Here is a 22,181-nt window from a genome sequence, read left to right on the forward strand (position 1 = left end):
AGAAGAACTAGCTGAGGAGGATTATAAGGACACTGTACTTCTTGAGGATGCGGCCTAGCTGCAACAAAAAAGACCAGGAGAAGGACAGTCTTATTTCAAATGCTGGCCAGTTCTATTTCCCCACAGGATACAGTGATGCCACCTCACGTGCTGCAATGGAAACTTTGTGACTGAAAGCCCATGGCTTATTTTCTTCCTGCAGATATTGCACACAGCAGTGGTTTTGTGTGCTTGCCTTGTGAAGAAAAACTGCCAAACATGAGATACTTGTCATGAAAGCAGCTGTCCCATGGTACGTGGTTCCCAGCTGCCACTACTTTTCCAGGTGGACCATCCATGCCCTGCACTTGCAGAGAGCTAGAACATAGCTCTAGAATGTTTTGAGCCTGTGCCCACAGTATCAGTGGCATCACCAGTTCCCAAGCTGACCTTTAATAGAAGCATATCTGGCCCTAGCAGTTTTTGGGGAGGTTTTGGCCGTATGATGCCTCTGCTCTTAATTGTCGCCGTGGCCACAGCCCTCCTCCTCTGATGTCACCTCCTTCTTTGTGATATGTTGTGTGCCCCATGGCCCCCCTTCTGATTCCCTCCACTTTATTTTTCCTGAGTGCCAATGTCGCCATGGCTACCACTGCCTCTACCACCACCATCGATAACAGTGCCACAAGTACCACCAACACAGCTATGCATGAGGACCCCCACCTCTGCCTGGACCTCCTCCTTATGGCGGTCCAAACACTGACACTGATTCTTCTCATACAAGTCATCAACAGGAAGACTATCTTGAGTATCTTCCATGGAGTTTTGGTGTCTTAGGAAAGAAAAGGCTCCCCACTAGACTATGAGGGGGCAGTGAAGACAGCAAAGGCAAAGGCTTATCATGGGCCACAAGGAGGAGCAGCAAGAGGAAGGTGCTGGAGGCACAGTGTCAGACTCAGAGGTGACATCAGCATCATCCTGATGACCCATGCAGTGCACAATGTCATGCTCTTTGCTTTATTCAGCCACGATCAGGCAGGGGGTGGACAAGTCAAACACGCAGTGACAGCGGCGGCCGTTTCGCGCTAATTGCGCTTCATCAGGCTGTGCTTCAATGCGCATATGTGTCCGCACTTCCTTTAACCTCTAGTGCAGGCCGACGTCATGCAAATGGACGAATCAGGCCGCACATAGGTGAAAGGGGTTGCGCTTAACAACTAAAAACATGGACAAGTGCAACAAATTTGCAACATATCAGCAAAACACCAGATACAAACACACAAGTAAGTAGGACACATATGAATGTAAAATCAAGAATTTTTGATTACAGGAAAGGGCTGAGGTCGTTTCTATCATTCAATCCAAGCTCTCCCAAAGCTTGTGTGCGCAGGATCCACCGGGCTTCCCTCTGCAGGAGGAGGCGGTGTCTATCTCCTCCCTGTGGAGGAGTGGGTACTGTTTCTAAACCGGAGAATGAAATGCAACTGGTATCCCCATTATGGGCCTCTTTGACATGTTGGATGAATCTGGGGCACCCCTTCCCTGTTCTTATTGAATTTAGGTGTTCCCTAAACCTTTCAAACAGGCACCTGATAGTTTTGCCGATATAAAATCGACCGCAGGGGCACAATAGCAGATACACTACGTATGTGCTCCTGCAATTAATAAAGGTGTTCACTTTATGTTGGATACCTGCAAATCCAATGGATTTCTTCAGGGAGTTATGATTGCAAAACGAGCAGTTGCCACACTTGAAATTCCCTTTAGGTAAATTGCTGTTAAGCCAATTCTCGTTCCTCTTGGGCTTAAACCTGCTTCTGACTAGTCTGCCGGTAGTAGCATCGATACCTTCCAACACCAGGTGATGAAAGATATTAGGGCTATTATATATTCTACTGCCCAACCTAATATTAGCCATGATGAACAGAAAGCCCTGACCTGGCTCAGTTCTAAGGAAGATATCGTTGTTAAACCGGCCGACAAGGGGGGGAATATAGTCCTCATGTCCAGGGAATATTATTTGAAGGAGGCCCTTAGACAGCTGGGAGACACCGGCGTCTGAGAGGATACGGGGGGACCCCGTGGCCAATATCCAACAGTTACTAAAATCCCTCATCTCCAAATATGTGGAGGCTGGTTTCCTTTCCAGCAATATGATGGATAAACTTGTTCCTTCCTCCCCAGCTAAACCATCCTGGTACTTTCTTCCGAAGGTCCATAAATCACTGAGCCAGCCCCCGGGACGTCCTATCGTCGCGGGGATTGGCTCAGTGACGGAGCCTTTGTCCAAGTACGTGGACTGGCTCCTGAGACCTGTGCTCACCAGTGCTCCTGCATACCTCAAAGATACTAATGAGTTTTTGACAGCTATCAAAGAGCTACATTGGCAGGGTGGGTACCAATTGGTATCCCTCGATGTGGAGAGCCTCTACACCCGCATCCCACACGATGCGGGTGTGGAGGCGATCCTTGACATCGTGGCCAATTTGGGCAAGAGTCAGATGTATTGCAGTTTCATTGGCGAGGCATTAGAGTTTATATTAACCAACAATGTGTTTCAGTTTGGGGCGGATTGGTACAAACAAAAGGTTGGCACGGCCATGGGGACCCCCGTCTCCTGTACATTCGCTAATATGTACCTTGCTAGATTTGAGGATAGGTACATTTACTCCATCACAAACCCGTATGTATCCAAACTGAAAACTTATCTACGGTTCGTAGATGACGTATTCATAGTGTGGGAGGGTACTGAAAGCGAGTGTAGGGAGTTCGTAGGTTTCCTAAATGGTAATGACATGGGTATGACGTTTACCCTCAATTTCGGAGGTTCCAGATTGGAGTTCTTGGATGTGGCTGTCGTGGTGGAAGGCGACGAGTTGGTCACGGAGGGCTTTCGTAAGCCCACGGCGACCAACTCCTTGCTCCGCCATGACAGCTTTCATCCTCCCTGCGTAAAGAGAGCTGTACCTTACGGACAATTTGTCAGACTAAGGCGCATTAACAGTAAAAATAGCAGTTATTGCAGGCAGGCAGAAGAACTAAAAAAACGCCTCATGGAGAGAGGGTATCCTGAAGAACCATTGGAGGAGGACATGAGGAAGGTTGAGAAGGATTTCTCCCAAGACAGTTTACTTAGGAGGGTCAACTACGAAAATAAACAAAGGGACGCAGATTTCAGGAGGTTTGCATTTTCATTTAAATATAGTCCCATGGCAGAGCGCATCCGCTCCGTTATTTTTAAAAATTGGGACGTATTGAGGAGAGATGCAAGCCTGTGCGAACTCACTGAACAGAAACCACTGATTTCCTTTAGAAGGGCGCATACCATAAAAGACAGACTAGTCAGAAGCATGTTTAAGCCCAAGAGGAACGAGAATTGGCTTAACAGCAATTTACCTAAAGGGAATTTCAAGTGTGGCAACTGCTCGTTTTGCAATCATAACTCCCTGAAGAAATCCATTGGATTTGCAGGTATCCAACATAAAGTGAACACCTTTATTAATTGCAGGAGCACATACGTAGTGTATCTGCTATTGTGCCCCTGCGGTCGATTTTATATCGGCAAAACTATCAGGTGCCTGTTTGAAAGGTTTAGGGAACACCTAAATTCAATAAGAACAGGAAAGGGGTGCCCCAGATTCATCCAACATGTCAAAGAGGCCCATAATGGGGATACCAGTTGCATTTCATTCTCCGGTTTAGAAACAGTACCCACTCCTCCACAGGGAGGAGATAGACACCGCCTCCTCCTGCAGAGGGAAGCCCGGTGGATCCTGCGCACACAAGCTTTGGGAGAGCTTGGATTGAATGATAGAAACGACCTCAGCCCTTTCCTGTAATCAAAAATTCTTGATTTTACATTCATATGTGTCCTACTTACTTGTGTGTTTGTGTCTGGTGTTTTGCTGATATGTTGCAAATTTGTTGCACTTGTCCATGTTTTTAGTTGTTAAGCGCAACCCCTTTCACCTATGTGCGGCCTGATTCGTTCATTTGCATGACGTCGGCCTGCACTAGAGGTTAAAGGAAGTGCGGACACATATGCGCATTGAAGCACAGCCTGATGAAGCGCAATTAGCGCGAAACGGCCGCCGCTGTCACTGCGTGTTTGACTTGTCCACCCCCTGCCTGATCGTGGCTGAATAAAGCTGTTTGAACGCTACCGGTGAGTGCCGCTGCATATTCTTTCTACCTACCGACCATTATTATATCCTACTCACTGTTTGCAGCAGTGCACCGCCGAGCGCTCCTCTCCTCGCTGGCCTTGGAACAGTTGTGATTACACTGACTGTGTGCTTGTTTGACTGTGCCGCCCCCCGCTCTTCTTTGTGTGGATCATGCTCTTTGCCCTCAATAATTTGGCACCTACCAAAAAGGAGGGAGAGCTGTTGCGTTCTGCTGCTGCTCTGCTACAGCTACTGGCTGAATGTGTAGTGTTGACTATGCTACTATTGCTGTTTCCACTACTACAGCCATCCACATTCTCACTCGCAGATGACAAGGCACCAGTCTTTTGTTTTACACTCTGTTGTTTACTAGAAATTTTATTATAAGGCCTATTTGAACAATGCCACGTCACAGGTTTGATACTCTGATTATTAAATGGTAGCAAAATTGCAAGTGTATTTTCTGTGATTAACTGACAGAGGCACAATTAAACTTTCCTCCTCTTCTATGAACACACTGCACCTCTGGCATTGACAATGTACAATGTGTCGTAGTCCAATGGGTTGAATTAAACTGCTATATTAACACAACAGTATAATGCATTGAATTTAACTGCTTTATTAATACAACAGTATAATGCATTGAATTAATCCCCTTTCCAATAACGCCGATCATGATATTAAACCCTTTATATGCTGCGGTCAAGTGTGAACACGGCATCTGTGATGCTTATAGCTCTGCGATCAAGGAAGCCATTTGGTTGCCATGGCAGTTTAGGAAGGATCCAAGGCTACTACATCGATAGTTCCTATAGAATCCTACCAGTGGCAAGGCTCCATAGAAAAGTATTGAATCCTCCATAGACTTCAATGGTAATTTATTGCAATCTATATGAGAAGCGATCTAATGAACTCATATTCAAATATCCTATGGGGATTTAATATGTAAAAAAAAAAAAGTTAAAAACAAGTTTTCAGTTAAAAAGAAAATTATATATATATATATATATGTACTGTGTATATATATATATATATATATATATATATATATATATATATATATACATATACACACACCCAGATGAAAACGTAACAGAAAACTGCAGCACTCTCCAGCCTTGGTCTTTACAAACTTTTATTCACCAATACAAATGCGACGTTTCGATCTGTGTGATCTTTCTCAAGCAATTGCTTGAGAAAGATCACACAGATCGAAACGTCGCATTTGTATTGGTGAATAAAAGTTTGTAAAGACCAAGGCTGGAGAGTGCTGCAGTTTTCTGTTATGATTGCATCTGGATTTGGGAAGCACAAGACTGGCTTCTGACACAGCGGGCACCACCACAGTAAGGAATAATATTCATTTTTTGTAGTGCTGCTACATTTTTCTTTTTATATACACACACACTAACACTACTCACAAAAAGTTATGGATATTTGGCTTTCGGGTGGAATTTTTTGAAAACATAAAAAATTCAAGCTACAGTCATATTATATCATGAAAGTAGGGTGTAAAAGTAGAAGCATGCAATGGTGATTTCCTCATCTCAAAAATTTATTGAAACAAAAGCCAAACAGTGGTTTGGAAACAACAGCGGTGGGTATACCCCCACAAAAAATGTCAAATGTCTCAATAACTTGTTATGTGGCCTTGAGCAGCACAACGACGTCTCATGCTGTTCACAGGTGGACTTATTGTCTGCAGAGGCATGGCATCCCACTCTTCTTGAAGGGCGGCCCTCAGGTCATTGAGGTTCTGGGGTACAGAGTTGCGAGCCACTACGCGGTGACTCAGCTGTGTGAAAGTGCAGGGTACTCTATTTGAGGTATCCCAGTCTCCCTAATCATGCAACCTCGACGGGCTGGCGCATTGTCATTCACGAAGATGAAATTAGGCCTGTGTTGCTCATGCAGAGGCACAATGACTGGATTAATTATGTTATTCAAGTAGTATGGGTTGTCACTTTACCATTCACAAAGTATAGGGTAGTTCTGTATTGACTAGACCCATTTGCCTACACTGTAACACCACCACTACCACCAAAGGCTTGTTCGATGACAACAGTGGCTGATGCATAGCGCTCTCCTTGAAATTTCCAATATCATTGACAGCCATAATTTCTGCTCAGCGTGAATTGACTTTCATAATTGAACAGCACTGAGGCCCACTGGTTCCTCGTCCAGCATACGGTAGATGCTCCCTGGCCCATGTAAGACGATGATGCCTGTGCTTGGTGGTGTGGTCAGGTACCCTTGCAGGTCATCTAGCACGCAGACCACGCTAATGTAAATTGTTTCAAATGGTCTGGCATGACACTTGGGTGCCTCTCACTTCCCTTAAGTTGTGTGGCATTCATCATCCGGTTCCACAGGGCATTGCTCACAATGAAGCGGTCATCAGTGTGGGATGTGGCCAAAGGACGTCCACTTCTATGACTTTCAGTGACTCTTCCAGTCTCTCTGTATCTCTGTTGAAACCAGCTGATGACACTCTGTGACACTCTAAGCTCAGTGTCCGCTTCTGTCTGAGAACATCCTGCTTAAAAGGTTTCTGTCACTCCAATTTTCGCTATTAAACAGTCTGACATTATAAATGTGAAAATGTCACCTGAATTTAACTCTGCATTTCTTTTATTTAAGTTTGCCCCCGTTTTTGTGTAACTTTAACTTGTATTATATGCAAATGAACCTCTAGGAGCAGTTGCACCTATTGGGCGATTCATTGATCAAACACCTGTTGTGTATTTTGCCTTGAAGCTCCGTGTTAGAGAGCAGCAAGTTGTGCAAAAGTTTAGAGAAAGTCACATTAAGTTCACTTGTAAAGGTTAGAGTGCATTTTAGGTTTATCTAGAAATTTCACCCACAAGCAAAAAAATTTAAAATGGCCGATTCACCTAAATTAAATAAAAAGTGATCAAAAAGTCACACACAATCCAAAATAGTATTAATAAAAAATAAAAACTACAGATCACTCCACAAAAAAAAACACACACCTCATAGACTATAAAAAAGGTATGGAAGTCAGAATATGGCAAAAGTTTTTAAGAAAATCAATGAAAAAAAATATAGTGATATAGCTGGAATCGTACTGACCCAGTGATAAAAGGTCCCGTAAAAAAAAAAAGGAAAAGGAAACTGTGGCTTTCTGGTTTGCACTGGTGCCTAGTAGTGTTGGGGTCCTAGGTTCTAATCCAACCAAGGACAGCATCTTCATGGAGTTAGATTGTGAGCCCCAGTGGGGACAGTGTGATGCTTATGTCTGTAAAGTGTTGTGGAATATGTCCGTGCTATTTAAGTGAGTAAAATAAAAAATTGTGTTTTCTTTCCAATTCCAATTTTTTTTTCTGGCTTCCCACTATATCGCATGCAATATTAAAAGGTGGCAACTTGTCCTGCAAAAAACAAGCCCTTGTATGGCTATGCGAACAGAAAAGTATAACAGTTATGGCAGGGAGTGGAAAACAAAAATGCAAAAACAGAAAATTGCCCTGTCAGGAAGGGGTTAACTGCTTTATTAATGGAACAGTATTATAGATTGAATTTAACTACTTTGATAACACAACGCTATAATCCTTTGAATTTAACTGCTTTATTAACGCTACAGTATAATGCATTGCATTTAGCCGGTATATTAACACAGCAGTATAATGCATTGAACTGGTATATTAACATAGTAGTATATTGCTTTGAATTGAGCTAGTACATGTGTTGGACTGCGCAGTTTTAAATGATAGCAAAATTGCAGCAGGTATGTACAATTGTGCAGCATAGCCAGCGAAATGTATACTGCAATGCTGGAGTTGACTGGGAATATGCTATCTTTAAGGCTGGTTTATACAGGCACTGCAGGATTTTGGTCATTGCAGTAGCTTTCTACTTGCCAGCAGCTGCCCTCAGTATAAAACACACAAAAGTCAGACTGGCCCTATGCTTTCCCTGTCTGATAAAACCCTGACTTTTCTACCTATTGATTAAATCTATCTAACTAAATATGTCCCTTAACTGTCCCTACAATACCCTAACATTGCTGACTTGTGTGTGTAATTTTTTTCTGCCAGATTGGCTTACAGACTGTCAGCCTCTGAGACAGTCAGGACAAGCCACTTCCCTCTCAGCGGTATTCTCCCTGCCCTGTTTCCTGTAATTATCGCAATAAAATGATGTAGACGCCATTTTGCACAATGTGTCCAAAGCAGATTAGTTTGGCAGCAGAAATTTTATAAATCTCTATTCCATACACATTTGGTAGTCAGCTGATCTTCCCAAAAATGTTTAGCCAATGTACTATATGGGAAGCTTTTGATCAATACACGGCAGATTTAGACAGCGCAAACTTGGATCAGACAATCTAGAACTGCACCAAATTTATGACAGTGGCTGATGATTTAAAGGAGTTTTCCAAATTTTTTTTTTTTACTGATGATATTTTCTTGATAGGTCATCAGTATCTGATCAGTGGGGGTCCAATAACCAGGATCCCCACCAATTAGCTGTTTGAGAAGGCACTGGCACCTGCAGTAGCTCCTCAGCCTTTCCTCCGCTTACCGAGCACAGCTCCATACTTTGTATAGCGGCTGTGCTTGGTATCGCAGCCCAGCCCAGTTCACTTCAAAGCTGTGTCTAGGCCATGTGATCGATGAACGTGACTTCACATGGCCTAGGACAATCTGGAGAAGGCACTACTGTGAGAGCCGCTGCCTTCTCAAACAGCTGATCTGCAGGGATCCCCGGTGTTGGACTCCCAACAATCAGCTATTAATTACCTATCCAGAGTATAGGTCATCAGTAAGAAACAATTGGAAAACCCCTTTAATATTGATAGCCTATTCCCAGGATCAGCCATCAATATCTGATCATCGGTGGTCCAACAACTTGCTCCCCCACCAATCAGCTGTTTCAGCATGGTTCACCTGCCAGTAGTTGGCAGCAGAACAACACACCTCTGTCCATTGTGTAGTGGATGGAGCTGGTAACTGCAGCACTGTTCACATGAAGTGATGCAGTGGTTCAGGGCTGCAGTTACCAGCTCTCTCCATTACACAATGTGTAGTTCAGGTGCTAACTTCCAGCACAAGAGCTACATTGCAACAACTAATAGTCAATCAAATATTGGTGTCTTATCCTGGGGATAGCCCATAAATATTAAAATCCAGGAAACCCCTTTAAAGGGATTGTCTGTGTTCCGGAGTAATTGGACACCCCCAGCATTTACCTGAAATAAATAACAGGTAAGTACTCACCTGACAGATCCTGTGCCACCACTCTGTTTCTCCTGGCTGGACTCTATTTACCCAACTGTAGCAATTTCACGTAGACAATATGTGACCGCAGCTGCAGCCGAGTAAGTAGAGTCCAACCAGGAGAATCAGAGTGGCAGCATGGGATCTGTCAGGCAAGGACTTACTTGTTTTTCATTTTATGCAGATCCTGGGAGTTGTCTGGTTTCCTCCTTAAAATAGATAACCTCACTAAGTTCACACCAACTGTTAGTTTTCTTACTTTACACCAGAATCATGCACCAAAATTTGGTTGCTAAGTTACACATCGTAGACCAGGTCCCTGTTCTCGCGAAGTCCCCTTGTTGAGCAAGGCAGGAAAATAATCTAAAACACTTTATTATTGTGTTCCAGTATTCTGGCTCAATTTGAGTTAAAACCCTATGGCCTTTTTTTATTAGAAAAGTTGGCCCAATATGTCTTGAGGAAATAGCAGCAGAGTAGCTGCCAGGATAAAGCACTTATAATGCTGATGAAAAGACAGATACCATCTAAAGTATGGGATATTTGATATGACACTTCACACAGCTTCTCCTTTAAATGTTAATCCCTACAGGTCAAGTAAATGTAGAATGTAATAAAAATATTTTTTTTAATGGGTAACTAGTGAGCAATGTGCTCCTTTTTCTGAGTAGGACTCAGTTCACATTAGCATCAAGACTTCCATTCATTACAGAGCTGTGGTGGATCAGTATGCTTTACAATGGGATGAGGATTTTGTAGGGGCTTTGATGTCTTTGAAGCCAAGAAAAACAATGAAGACTACACTGTTCTTGCTTTCAAATATACCAGAAAAGGATAGCGAATAATGCCATTGGGCCAGATTTATCATGACTGACAGCTCACTCCCCTTTCACATATGGCTAAAGTCAGTTTTATCCAAGTCAGATTTATGATCGGTCCTTTAATACTGTGATAAATGTGGTTTGACGGTAGCAGTTTATCTGTCAGTAAGGAGCTTTACAAAAGTCGCACGTCTTTACGAAAAAGTCGCATGTTCTATTAAAAAGTCGCATAAGATAAGCTTGGTCCTCACTGGAGTGAAATTGCGCATTTTTTGTGACTTTTTAAATAGTCGCAATAGTAAATCTTTCTAGAGATTCATTTACATAAGAAAACACGCCCACTTTCAGAAAATTGGCAAGCATAGTGCAGAGCCAATTAAAGTCGCAAATTTTGGCGCAATTTAAGCGACTGCACAAAAAATTGTGACTTTTTCACTCCATTATTCTGACTTGAGCTAATGATAAATCTGGCCCATTGTCTATAGAGCATAGTTTATTGATTAGTTATATGATTAGTTCCAAGTACTTCACTAAATAGTACTTTCAGAGTTTTGCTACTATTTTATGAACATTATCCAAGGACCAATATAGACTTGTAATTATGTTGCAAAAAATTATAGGTTATTTTGGCAGGGTTAACATGCAACTAAATATTGCTTGTGCAGGTCACAGACATTTTTAGTTGAAGGAGTTGTCCCATTAAGACAACCTATCCCCTAAACGCAGGATACAAGTACTTGGCTATCAATGGCAGCCCCCCCAGAGCTGAATGGAGTTTCAGCGAGCATGCATGACCACTACTACATTCAAACAGGGGAGACCAGACACCTGTTCTCATGATCAGCGGGGACCCCAAAAGTTGGACCCCTGCAGATCAGACACATAAGCCCTATCCTATGGATAGGGAATAAGTGGTTTTATTGGGACACCCCTTTAAAAAAACTAATACAATTAAGTAAATGTTCTATTAAAATTTCTTGTTGGTGGTGCTAAATTTAGGAGAAATATAAACGAGGCTACCTGGATAAAAGAAAGGGTTAATCTTCATTTAAGCTCCATTTTACTTAATTTCACACACATTAATATGAGTGACCAATTGCTGTGATGTTTCATATGTGCCACCATGTTGCCTCACCTGCGGCGTTATTGGTCGAAATTGGTTGTAGCAGAAGAGGTTAACTTCCCTCTTGTCAGGATCACAGCTGAAATGTAACGCCTCATTTCCATATACAGCAAAACCCAGGACACCAAGGAAAAACATTCGCACAGATCCAAAGAAAAGAGTGTGGAACTGACCAATCACCGTTGGAGGTCTGAGCTTAAAAAAAAATATATTATTTTTAATACCTAATCTTGTAATAAGTTTAAGTATTCCTATTACATTTCTATTAATTATTTCAAAAAGATTTCTTAAATAAATACAACTTACATACATTCTTCACTGATCACATATTATTTCAGGTATTACTTTGTTGTGTACTACTGACATATACAAGACACACTGGAATCAACATAGCAATTATGCTAGAAAAAAGTCCCCAGTATGCTCATGCAACCAATGTGGATCTAGAGGCTTCGATTGCTTATTGTACTATATCAAAGAGGAGTCAGCAATGTAGGAAAACAGAGCACCAGATTTATCCATTGTTGTCCACCATACAGTTGATAGAAATCTCCAGATACACCCTAGCAAATAAATAACTCCTGGCTGTTTCACATTATTTTGGTACATCAGAGCAAGCTTCACTTTCTAGAAGACAAATATCTTCGTTAAAACATTATTACAGAGCCAAAAGACAAAACTACATACAATGACCACAACACATGGACCAAACTCTAATATTCTTAAGTCATTACCTAAGTCCCATGATTAAATTCTACAAAATTGTAACATTTTCATTTATTTTGTATCAGAATAATTTAGGAGTCCATGTTGTGTTTCACTTAGTCAATATTGTTGACTGTAACAACTGCTAAAATACTCTACAGAAAGAAGCCTCTCTGGTACTTAGCAAACATTACCTCGGTCAAAATGCTGCACTGTCACTTAATACTCACACATCCTTCATAGAAGTTCTTGATATAATTTAAAGACATCTTTTGTAAAAATGTTATCTCGGTGGAAATCTGAAGTAATTCATGTCTCTCATTGCCAATTTGCTGTCACCATAACCCAGTTCACTGTTATTGCTCTCTCATGACCCTTGCTGTAGAAAACTCTTGTGACTGCACATTTCTCTTTTATCTCTAGGCCCCAATCAATTTACTCTCTCAGGACAAAAAGAGCAAAACAAAGCATAGTACATGTGGTCAGCTCTATGGTGCTCAACAAACATGTCAGCAGAAACCTCAACACAGTTATAAGGTAAGAGTACAACAGTTATATGTAGACTTTTGACAAAGACAGATCTTCTGCCCAGCCTTATTATTCATAAAAAGCAATTCAAAACTTACTTTCAGTAGAGAGCACAGAAACTGGAGGCAATATTTGAAGCAAAATAAACATACACAGTACATGCTACACATTTAAACTACATCTTTATATGATTTGTATGTCTTTAGGCAAAGTAATAAAATATCACCTTAAGTTACCAATGCATGTAGAAACACATCCACTCATTTGAGTTTTCATTATGTATAGAACATAGAAACATCTTGTTTAGTTCATTATAGAAGAAAGATCTATAAGGCTCCTTTTTAGTATTGTAATTGTTTGTAAAAACTGTTTACTCCAATTTGTATTAGGTTTAGATTAATTCACTCTGTTTCACTGATATAAAATGATATAGTGACCATACAGCATAAGTTACTCACCAACCTCAGTCCAGGTGTTGTGTTGTTTGGACGACCCATTTATTCCTTTTTTGGGGTCAGTTTCATCCTTAGAATTCCCAGTCTGATCTGGAGTAACAGAGCCAGAAAGAGCCATATCTCCTTCATCATTAATTAGTAACTTGTACATGTAAAAAAAAGTCATCTGTAATGCTTGAATAAGCATCAGCAACATAATATCAAATAGGCACATTATATTCCAGCATTGGTGAATAATTCTCTGATGGCAGGTGTTGTACCTTACTATTGACCGAGTCACAAAATAGGAAAGAACCACGTACTCCACAGGAGATCCACCAATACAAAAATGTACTACACAATGTGTCTGATGAATGTACTGAAAAGCTAAGCATCATGTGACACTAGAGCTAAAAGCTCTTTATATCCTAGGCTTTTAATAGTTGACATAGCAGATTTTTTCCAAACTGTCACCAATGGCATTTGCTTGTTTCATTATTTGCTTGTTTAATTTTTTAATAATATTTATTATTATTATTATTATTAATAGGAATGTGTATAATATATTAACATACGTTCAGTTGCTACACAGTTTTGTATAAAAATGACAGGAATATATTTCTTCTTATTTAAAAAACATGCAAAACTTAGGCAAAATATGGGCAATGGCATTATTAACCATTTCTGTACCAAGCTAGTGTTCAGCTTCCTGACCAAGCCTAATTTAGCAAATCTGAAATGTGTCACTTTATATTGTAATAACTTTGAAATGCTTTTACTTATCCAATTTATTTTAAGATTATTTTTTGTGGCACATTGAACTTCATGTTAATGGTACATTTGGTTCCATATATTTTACCTATATATTTTTTTTTTTAAATCCCAAATTAACACAAAATTTACAAGAAAAATTAGCAATTTTCTAAATTTGAGTTTCTCTACTTTTAAGACAGATAGCTATGTCTCACAACATGTTATTAACATTCTCCATATGTCTACTTTATATTTGCATCATTTTGCAAATGTTATTTTAAAAAAAAAAGAAATTAGAAACTCAACTGAGACTCTGAGACTCTGAGACTCAACCACACTTCTTAAAGAGGACTTGTCACCAGACAGCTATAAGCAGATTTATATATAGTTTTATGGGGAAATATTCAGAAAAACCCCAAAGGAGTGACCCCATTTTTTAAACCACACCCCTCAGAAAATGTATAAAGGGGAGTATTAAGCATTTTAACCCCAGAGGCATTTTGCAAAAATTAATGCATAGCAGATGGTGCAAAGTGCAATTTTTCCACAGAAATGCTATTTCAGTGAAAAATATGTTGTGCCCAACTTGTGCCAGTATGAAAAGTCAGCCTTTATTAATATGATGTGTTTTCTGGCATTAGAAACATCCTAAATGTGTCCCTAATCCTTTGCCTGGACATATAACAGGGCTCAAGTACTGTAAAAGAGCATCATGAGTATTCGAGACCCAAAATGGTGATTTACATAGCCTGTGCTGACAACTATAGAGGCCCTAGGGTGAAATCATAAATAGAACCCCTCGAAAGAGACACCGTTTTGGAAACTAGCTCCTGATGGTATTAAGGAACAGAGTGAGCATTTTGATACCACAGTATTTTGCAGAAATTAATGCGCAGTAGACTGTGCAAAAATGAAAATTTTACAGATATGGAATGTCAGCGCCCAATATGCTGGTCCAGTAGGTGCTGAGACTCAACCACGGTTATTAAAGAGAACTTGTCACCAAACAGCATTTATAGAGAACGAAGAGCTGAGCAGATTGATATATAGTTTTGTGGGAAAATATTCAGTAAAACTTGTAATTTATATATTTAAATCTCTGCTTTTCTTGACTTTAGTTGTACAAGGGTTATTAGTGATTAGAAGCATTCTCTGTGAAAATGTGTATCCGGAGATAGCTGTCAGTCACAGCTAGCTGTATATGGGGAGGTCTAAAGTAAAAACAAAAAAATTTATAGAAATAAATGTATAAACAGAAATTTTACAGAATCTTTTCCCACAAAACTATATATCAATCTGCTAAGCTTCTCCTGCTCTATAACATGCTGCCGGCAGATTTCACTTTATTCTGTGGTGATGGAGCCTCTTTAAATTGTTAGCTGGGTTTTACTGGGTTGCAAATGCCATAAATGTGGACGTCAGCTGCTCTATGGTCGCACGGCAAGGCTTAGAAGGGAAGGAGCGCTTTTGGAGAACAAATTTAGCTGGAATGGACCCTGAGATACCCATATAGTGAAAACCCCCAATATGTGACCCCATGTTTTAAACTTCACTGGATGTGTGCACCATACTTTGAATACTTTGTCTAGTGCTGCTGTAATAGACTGCCTGTCTGAATGACTATGCATTGTAATACAGGAGTATTACAGTGTATAGTACAAATGATCAAATGATCACAGGTTCAAGTCCCCTAAAGGGACTAAAAAGATGTTAAAGAGTAACTAAACCTTTGTGTAAATTTTCAACAGCATATCCCTAATGCCCTGATAAAACTTTTTCTAATATACTTTATTATATTTTTCCCTACCTGCTTCTGCCTACTCCGCTAAGCTAAGAGCTGACATGAAGTTCTCTTAGCTTAGCGAAGCAGGAAGAAGCAGGAGCCCGCTCCGCTTAGCTAATCCTGGCATAGTACATGGTTACGGGGTACCCATGTGTTATACCAAGAGTTAGTAATCCTCCGGGGGACACGGCCAGGAGCAGCAATATGCGCTCCTGACCATTCTCACTGCTGCTGTGGCCCCATTCATAAATTTCATAGTCCATACTCCATACACTGCTGCGGTGTACAGAGAACTCAGTTTTAAGTGCATAGTGAATGGTGCACTTTAGGTAGGGAATCGTATAATAAAAATACAAAATTAATTAATAAAGTACCGGTATATTGGAAAAAGTTTCATTAGGGCATTAGTGACATCTTATTAAAATTTTACACAAAGGTTTAGTAACTTTTTGATACAATTTAGCCTCTTCAGTATTGGTCACCAATATCAGAACAATAAGGGAGCAGAAGGCTCTGTACACTATATAGTTTCTTGGGAAAAAGGTTTAAATGAATAACTACATTTTGCTGAATCTTTTCCCACAAAACAACATGTCAATCTGCACATGGTGCCTGTATGACTGCACTGCATCTGGTGATGACAGGTTCTCTTTAACCCTTTCTGGCCATTTTCTGTTTTTGTTTTTTTATCCCAGCCTTCTCAGAGCCATAACTTTTTTATTTTTCCATTCACATACCCATAAGAGGGCTTTTTTTGTTGTTGGATAAGTTGGGGTGGAATTATAAAAAAAAAACAAGTCCACCATAGTTTTATGGGTTTTGTTTTTACAATGTTTCCTATGCGGTAGAACTGACTTGTTATATTCATATTATAGGTAAGTACGATTACAATGATACCATATTTATATATTTTCTCTTGTATTTTAATACTGGAAGAAAAATAAAAACTTTGGAAAAAACAAATTTTTTATTTGCATCATCATATTAGGACCCAAATAACATTTTTATTTTTATGTGTTTGGAGCTGTGTGATACCATTTTGGAGTGTGTATGATTGTTTGATCACTTTTTATTTGGGGAGCTATTTTGATTATTATTTTTTTTCCATTATGCAATTAGTCATATGGGATAAATATTTGTATATTTTAATAGTATGGGCATTTTCACACACAGAGATATCCATGATGTTTATTTTTTTAAATTGTTAGTTTTTATTTTAATCTTGGGGAAAGGGAGGTGATTATTAATATTTTTTATATTTTAAAAAAGTTTTCACTTTCTTTTACACTTTTTAATAGTTCCCCTAGGGAACTAGAGCAAGCAATCATTAGATTGCTTCTCTCATAGACTGCAATGCATTAGCATTGGGGTCTATGAGCATCTAAGTTCCTATGGAGCCCTGCCACAGGCAGGACCTTCATAGGAACAGAGGGGTGACAGCCTCGGATCATTCAAGAGGACTGAGGCTGCTACACACACCATCTGACTCCCCAGAACCCCACTAGAGGAAGCCGTTGCACACCCAGGAGTACGTGACCCTAGGTTTTTTGAGGTCCCAGATGGTGTGGTTACATTTGACAATAGCATCTGAGGGGTTAAATCTGTGCAACCTACATTATTGTCGATCGCATACATTGGCTCCTGGTGTCTGCTGTTTAAAACTGCTCACGAGCGCAGTGGGCACCATATATAAATACTCGACTCCTAGCGCAAATTTATAGTGGTCTGTCAAGAAGGGGTTAAGGGGTTAAACACATCAATATAATAGAGTTATATTGTCAGACTCTATTTAAACGGAGAATTTTAAACATTGAATATAAGGCTACTTTCACACTTGCGGCAGTGTGATCCGGCGGGCAGTTCCGTCGTCGGAACTGGCCGCCGGATCCGCCGCTGACTGAAAGCATTTGTGAGACGGATGCGGATCCATCTCACAAATGCATTGCAAGGACGGATCCGTCTCTCCGCTTGTCATGCGGACCGACGGATCCGTCTTGTACATTTTTTCTCATTTTTACTGATCTGCGCATGCCGGAACGACGGATCCGGCATTCCGAATGCCGGATCCGGCGCTAATACATTCCTATGGGAAAAAATGCCGGATACGGCGTTCAGGCAAGTCTTCAGTTTTTTTCGCCGGAGAGAAAACCATAGAATGCTGCGGTTTTCTCTTTTGCCTGATCAGTCAAAACAACTGAACTGAAGACATCCTGATGCAAACTGAACGGATTACTCTCCATTCAGAATGCATGGGGATAAAACTGATCAGTTCTTTTCCGGTATAGAGCCCATGTGATGGAACTCAGTGCTGGAAAAGAAAAATGCAAGTGTGAAAGTACCCTTAGGGCTCTTTCACACTTGCGTTGTCCGGATCCGGCGTGTACTCCACTTGCCAGAATTACACGCCGGATTCGGAAAAACGCAAGTGTACTGAAAGCATTTGAAGACGGATCCGTCTTCAAAATGCTTTCAGTGTTACTATGGCACCCAGGACGCTATTAAAGTCCTGGTTGCCATAGTAGGAGCAGGGAGCGGGGGAGCGGTATACTTACCATCCGTGCGGCTCCCGGGGTGCTCCAGAATGACGTCAGAGCGCCCCATGAGCATGGATGACGTGCCATGCGATCACGTCATCCATGCGCCTGGGGCGCCCTGACGTCACTCTGGAGCGCCCCGGGAGCCGCACGGACTGTAAGTATACTGCTCCCCCGCTCCCCGCTACACTTTACCATGGCTGCCAGGACTTTAGCGTCCCGGCAGCCATGGTACCCATTGTAAAAAAGCTAAACGTCGTATCCGGCAATGCGCCGAAACAACGTTTAGCTTAAGGCCGGATCCGGATCAATGCCTTTCAATGGGCATTCATTCCGGATCCGGCCTTGCGGCAAGTCTTCAGTTTTTTTGGCCGGAGCAAAAAGCGCAGCATGCTGCGGTATTTTCTCCGGCCAAAAAACGTTCCGTTCCGGAACTGAAGACATCCTGATGCATCCTGAACGGATTTCACTTCATTCAGAATGCATTAGGATAATCCTGATCAGGATTCTTCCGGCATAGAGCCCCGACGACGGAACTCTATGCCGGAAGACAATAACGCAGGTGTGAAAGAGCCCTTACTTGTAAGATTCGTCTTGCAATTGAAAATGATATCTAAAATCAGGCATATCTTGCAACATTGTCCCATCACATACAGTTGCAAAAAGATGTAAGCGAACTGTTTGGAATTGCCTAATACAATGTTGTCTCATTCATAGACAAACACAATTTATGTCACTTATTGAGTACATTAAAGGGGTTATATACCTTTATCTTAGTGATGGTCTATCCTTCAGATAGATCATCAGCATAGGATGGGCTGGGGTCTGACACCCGGGATCCCTGCTGATCAGCTGTTTGAGAAGGAAGGGATACTCACAGTAGCCCTGCAGCCTTCTTGCTGTTTCCCGCAGGCCAGTGAAAGCACGATTATTTCACTGACCTGAGCATAGCTCAGCCCCAATGAAGTAAATGGGGCACCTTGATGTGGTGAGTAAAGCTATGCATTTTGATCAAAACGTATACAACATGTTTATAAATTATGCTGAGAAGCAATGGATCAATCCACATGGATGTGTGATTCATTTTTCTTTTTCTACAAATTGGCACTTATCAGTGTAATGTACAGTGCTCTAAGTCATTCCCTTTCCTCTCTGGTTAGTGTGAATGGTCTGACTAAGAAAGTCAAGTGGGGCTGCTTGCCATGCTAAAAGTCCAGACAAAGGAGGAAGATATAAAACCGGGACAGGAAGTAGAAACCATTGAGTGACTTAAAAAACAATTATAACCAGAAAAACATCCAACTTAAAAAAAAAAACATTAAATACATTAAATAGAATATTAGTAATATACTAATAAGCTAAAAAAAATAATTCTAATAATATTACACATATAAGCTGTTAATATTATGTGATAAATAATGTTAATGTCACTTAAATACAGAAAATGTATGCTTTGAAATGGCAAGATGCTGTGTCATGACCTGAAGAGAACTGTGCACACAAGGCCTCCCAGAAATATTGATGAACTAAAACAAAAAAAATCTGGCTGAAATTGTCCAAAATTCCTCCTCAACGTCATGCAAATATTATTTGCAGTTTCTGGAAATGTTTGGTTGAGGTGATTGCTGCTAAAGGAAGATCTACAGCTCTTTAAAGTCAAGGGTTCAATTACTTTTTCTCCCTGTACATTTATGAGCAATCAGCGCAAAATCCAGGTAATTCTAAAAAGTTCACTTACTTTTTCTTACAACTGTATATATAAGCTTTGTAAAGCACACACCAAATTACCAACAAAGGGTCATACATTAATATACAAAATCTTCTAGAAAACAATTGACTTCTGCTTACATGCAAGTAACATCACAATTAAAAATATCTTTCATACTACCACATAATGCTTGTCAAAGATTGATCATGTTTCCATGAGGGTTCTGGTATTTTGACGGCAAGAAAAAATTAAAATATTGAACTTGCTGAACACAGCCTAATATGGTGCTGTCAGCACATTATTGACAAAGGCTAGGTCTACACGACGAGATGTGTCGCGCGACACATAGGGCACAACTACGCTGCAACATTTTGTCGCACTAATGTCGTGCGCCAAATGTCGTCGTGTAGACCTAGCCATAGGCTGAATACAAACTTAGCTTCTTTCTTTACCATCAAGAATGGAATTACTTGTGACAATTAGTTTTTGTATTTGTGGTTATCATTTATGTAATCTAAAAAAAAATACTCTATTCTGTGATTTTATCACTCACAAGGTATTGTACATAGACTATAATGTAAAGTGCACCTTCAGTATCATTTAAACAAATCTCTACAAAGTGAAAATAAGTAAGCCATAGAACATTTTGGAAAAGTGGCAAACCTTTGTCTCTGTCAGAAAGTTCCTACTTCTGCAAAGTACCTACTAAAACAGGACTTTTATTTCTACACTTCTTTTTCTGTAATAGAGACCAAAATCCCGCCCCTTCTGAAACTTTAAACAGTCATAAGAACAAGATATTTATAGATTTCTACAAGAGCTTATAGCTAGATAGTTTGAATTTATTCAAATTATGTGTTCTTTTAAATTCATAAATGTTACATATCTATATGACGGTAAATATGCAAACCTCAAGTTAATGAATGTCTGAGATTTAATTTATTCAAATTACGTGTTCTTTTAAAATCATTGGATTATTAAATGTTATATATCTATATGACATATGCCGGTAAATATGCAAACCTCAAGTCAGTGAATGTCTGAGATAATTCCTAAGTGACGGTAAAGTAATGAAGTCAAACAGGTGTATGTTCAATATATGATAACCCTGATATAACATTTGTGACACATATTCACATCATTTACCACATTGTTAAGAAACTGTACAGTTAAATGTTTGGATAATCTAAGTGTCACAGACAAAAAGTTGTCTTTGCTTATGGTTAAACATTGTGGTCATTTCATTACAATTATTCCTGCAAATTTCACATTTTAAATAATTGTCAAAGAGTTTTTTGAGGGTCCAGTAAAATTCTGAAGTATAAATTCTGAAGTAAAAATTACAGATACACAGGCACAGTGGGGAATATATTAATATACTAGCGTCCCAATGTTACACTAACCTCTTTACCTCCCACGGTCAGTTGTAATCCAGATATCTATTTGTTGCATGGAACAAAAGTTGGTGCTCTTGTATCTACCCCAAAAACATATCAGGAGTCTCCTCTCTAAATATTTAAACCACCAAAAATAAATAAATGTGAAGATCAAATGTTGCAACTGCTACAAAGAGAATGTAAGGCTGTAAACAGAGATTTGCAGAGCTGCACAAACAGTACCCCCTCCAACTTTCTGCATCATATGAACTAATTGAGCTGCTACTAGAACAGGCAGATTTGTTTCTGAAAGACTGCTGAATGGACCCTATCAATAACAACCTCCTCCCATTTTCTGGTCCTATTGACACTGTTGAGCATGGCTGTCTAAAAACTAGAATGTAAATTGCATTACTTTGTTAATGCATGACACATGACATTCTGGATATATTTTTGCTAATAATACAGATTATGTTGACTGTGAAAAATATTATTTTGTAGGTAAAGGGCAAATGTCTTCTTGCAGTAGTGGTAAAACTAAAGTTTGCAATATTTAAACATGTCACAGTATCTAAGAATTTTGGGGTGTTTACTAGAGCTGGTACAGCCAGACCACTCTGCCTTAGGGTACGGTCGTGCTGTGGGCTGTTGCGGCCATGGTATGGGGTTTGGCTAGTAAGCTGGGGACACAATATGCTAATTATTGCTGTTCTAGCCTGCAATCTACTGCAGGTTATTTGACAGTAAACACAGATTATTAATCAGCTCTGGCATACCCACTTCTCCAACCCCAGCGCTCTCCTACCCTACAGGTGGGAGCCCTTCTTATGCCATCTGCTGTTCCCCCTTTTCCACATTATCTAATATTGATGAGAATATGTCATCAGGAACATCCTGCTCCTCCTCTGTCTGCATCTTGATGACTTTTCTAGGACATGGAGACTTTGAAAAAGACAAGAATGGTCATCATTAAGATCTGCCCCCCCCCCCCCCCTACCCAAGGGGTGCAGACTGGATGGTATTGGTTGGCA

General features: G+C 40.3%; 1 protein-coding gene across 1 annotated transcript in view; it reads right to left on the reverse strand.

The window, feature by feature from the left end:
- GJE1 (gap junction protein epsilon 1) overlaps nt 1-13,572 on the reverse strand; it is a 61,150-nt gene extending 47,578 nt beyond the window's left edge. Inside the window, exon 1 of the mRNA XM_044291713.1 lies at nt 11,342-13,572. Within this exon, the coding sequence (XP_044147648.1) occupies nt 11,342-11,641 (300 nt within the window). The 5' untranslated portion in view covers nt 11,642-13,572. The remainder of the gene's footprint in view (nt 1-11,341) is intronic.
- Between the last annotated feature and the right edge of the window lie 8,609 nt (nt 13,573-22,181).

This window comes from Bufo gargarizans, chromosome 4 (genome assembly GCF_014858855.1).
Source record: "Bufo gargarizans isolate SCDJY-AF-19 chromosome 4, ASM1485885v1, whole genome shotgun sequence".
In the NCBI taxonomy this organism is placed as follows: Eukaryota; Metazoa; Chordata; class Amphibia; order Anura; family Bufonidae; genus Bufo; species Bufo gargarizans.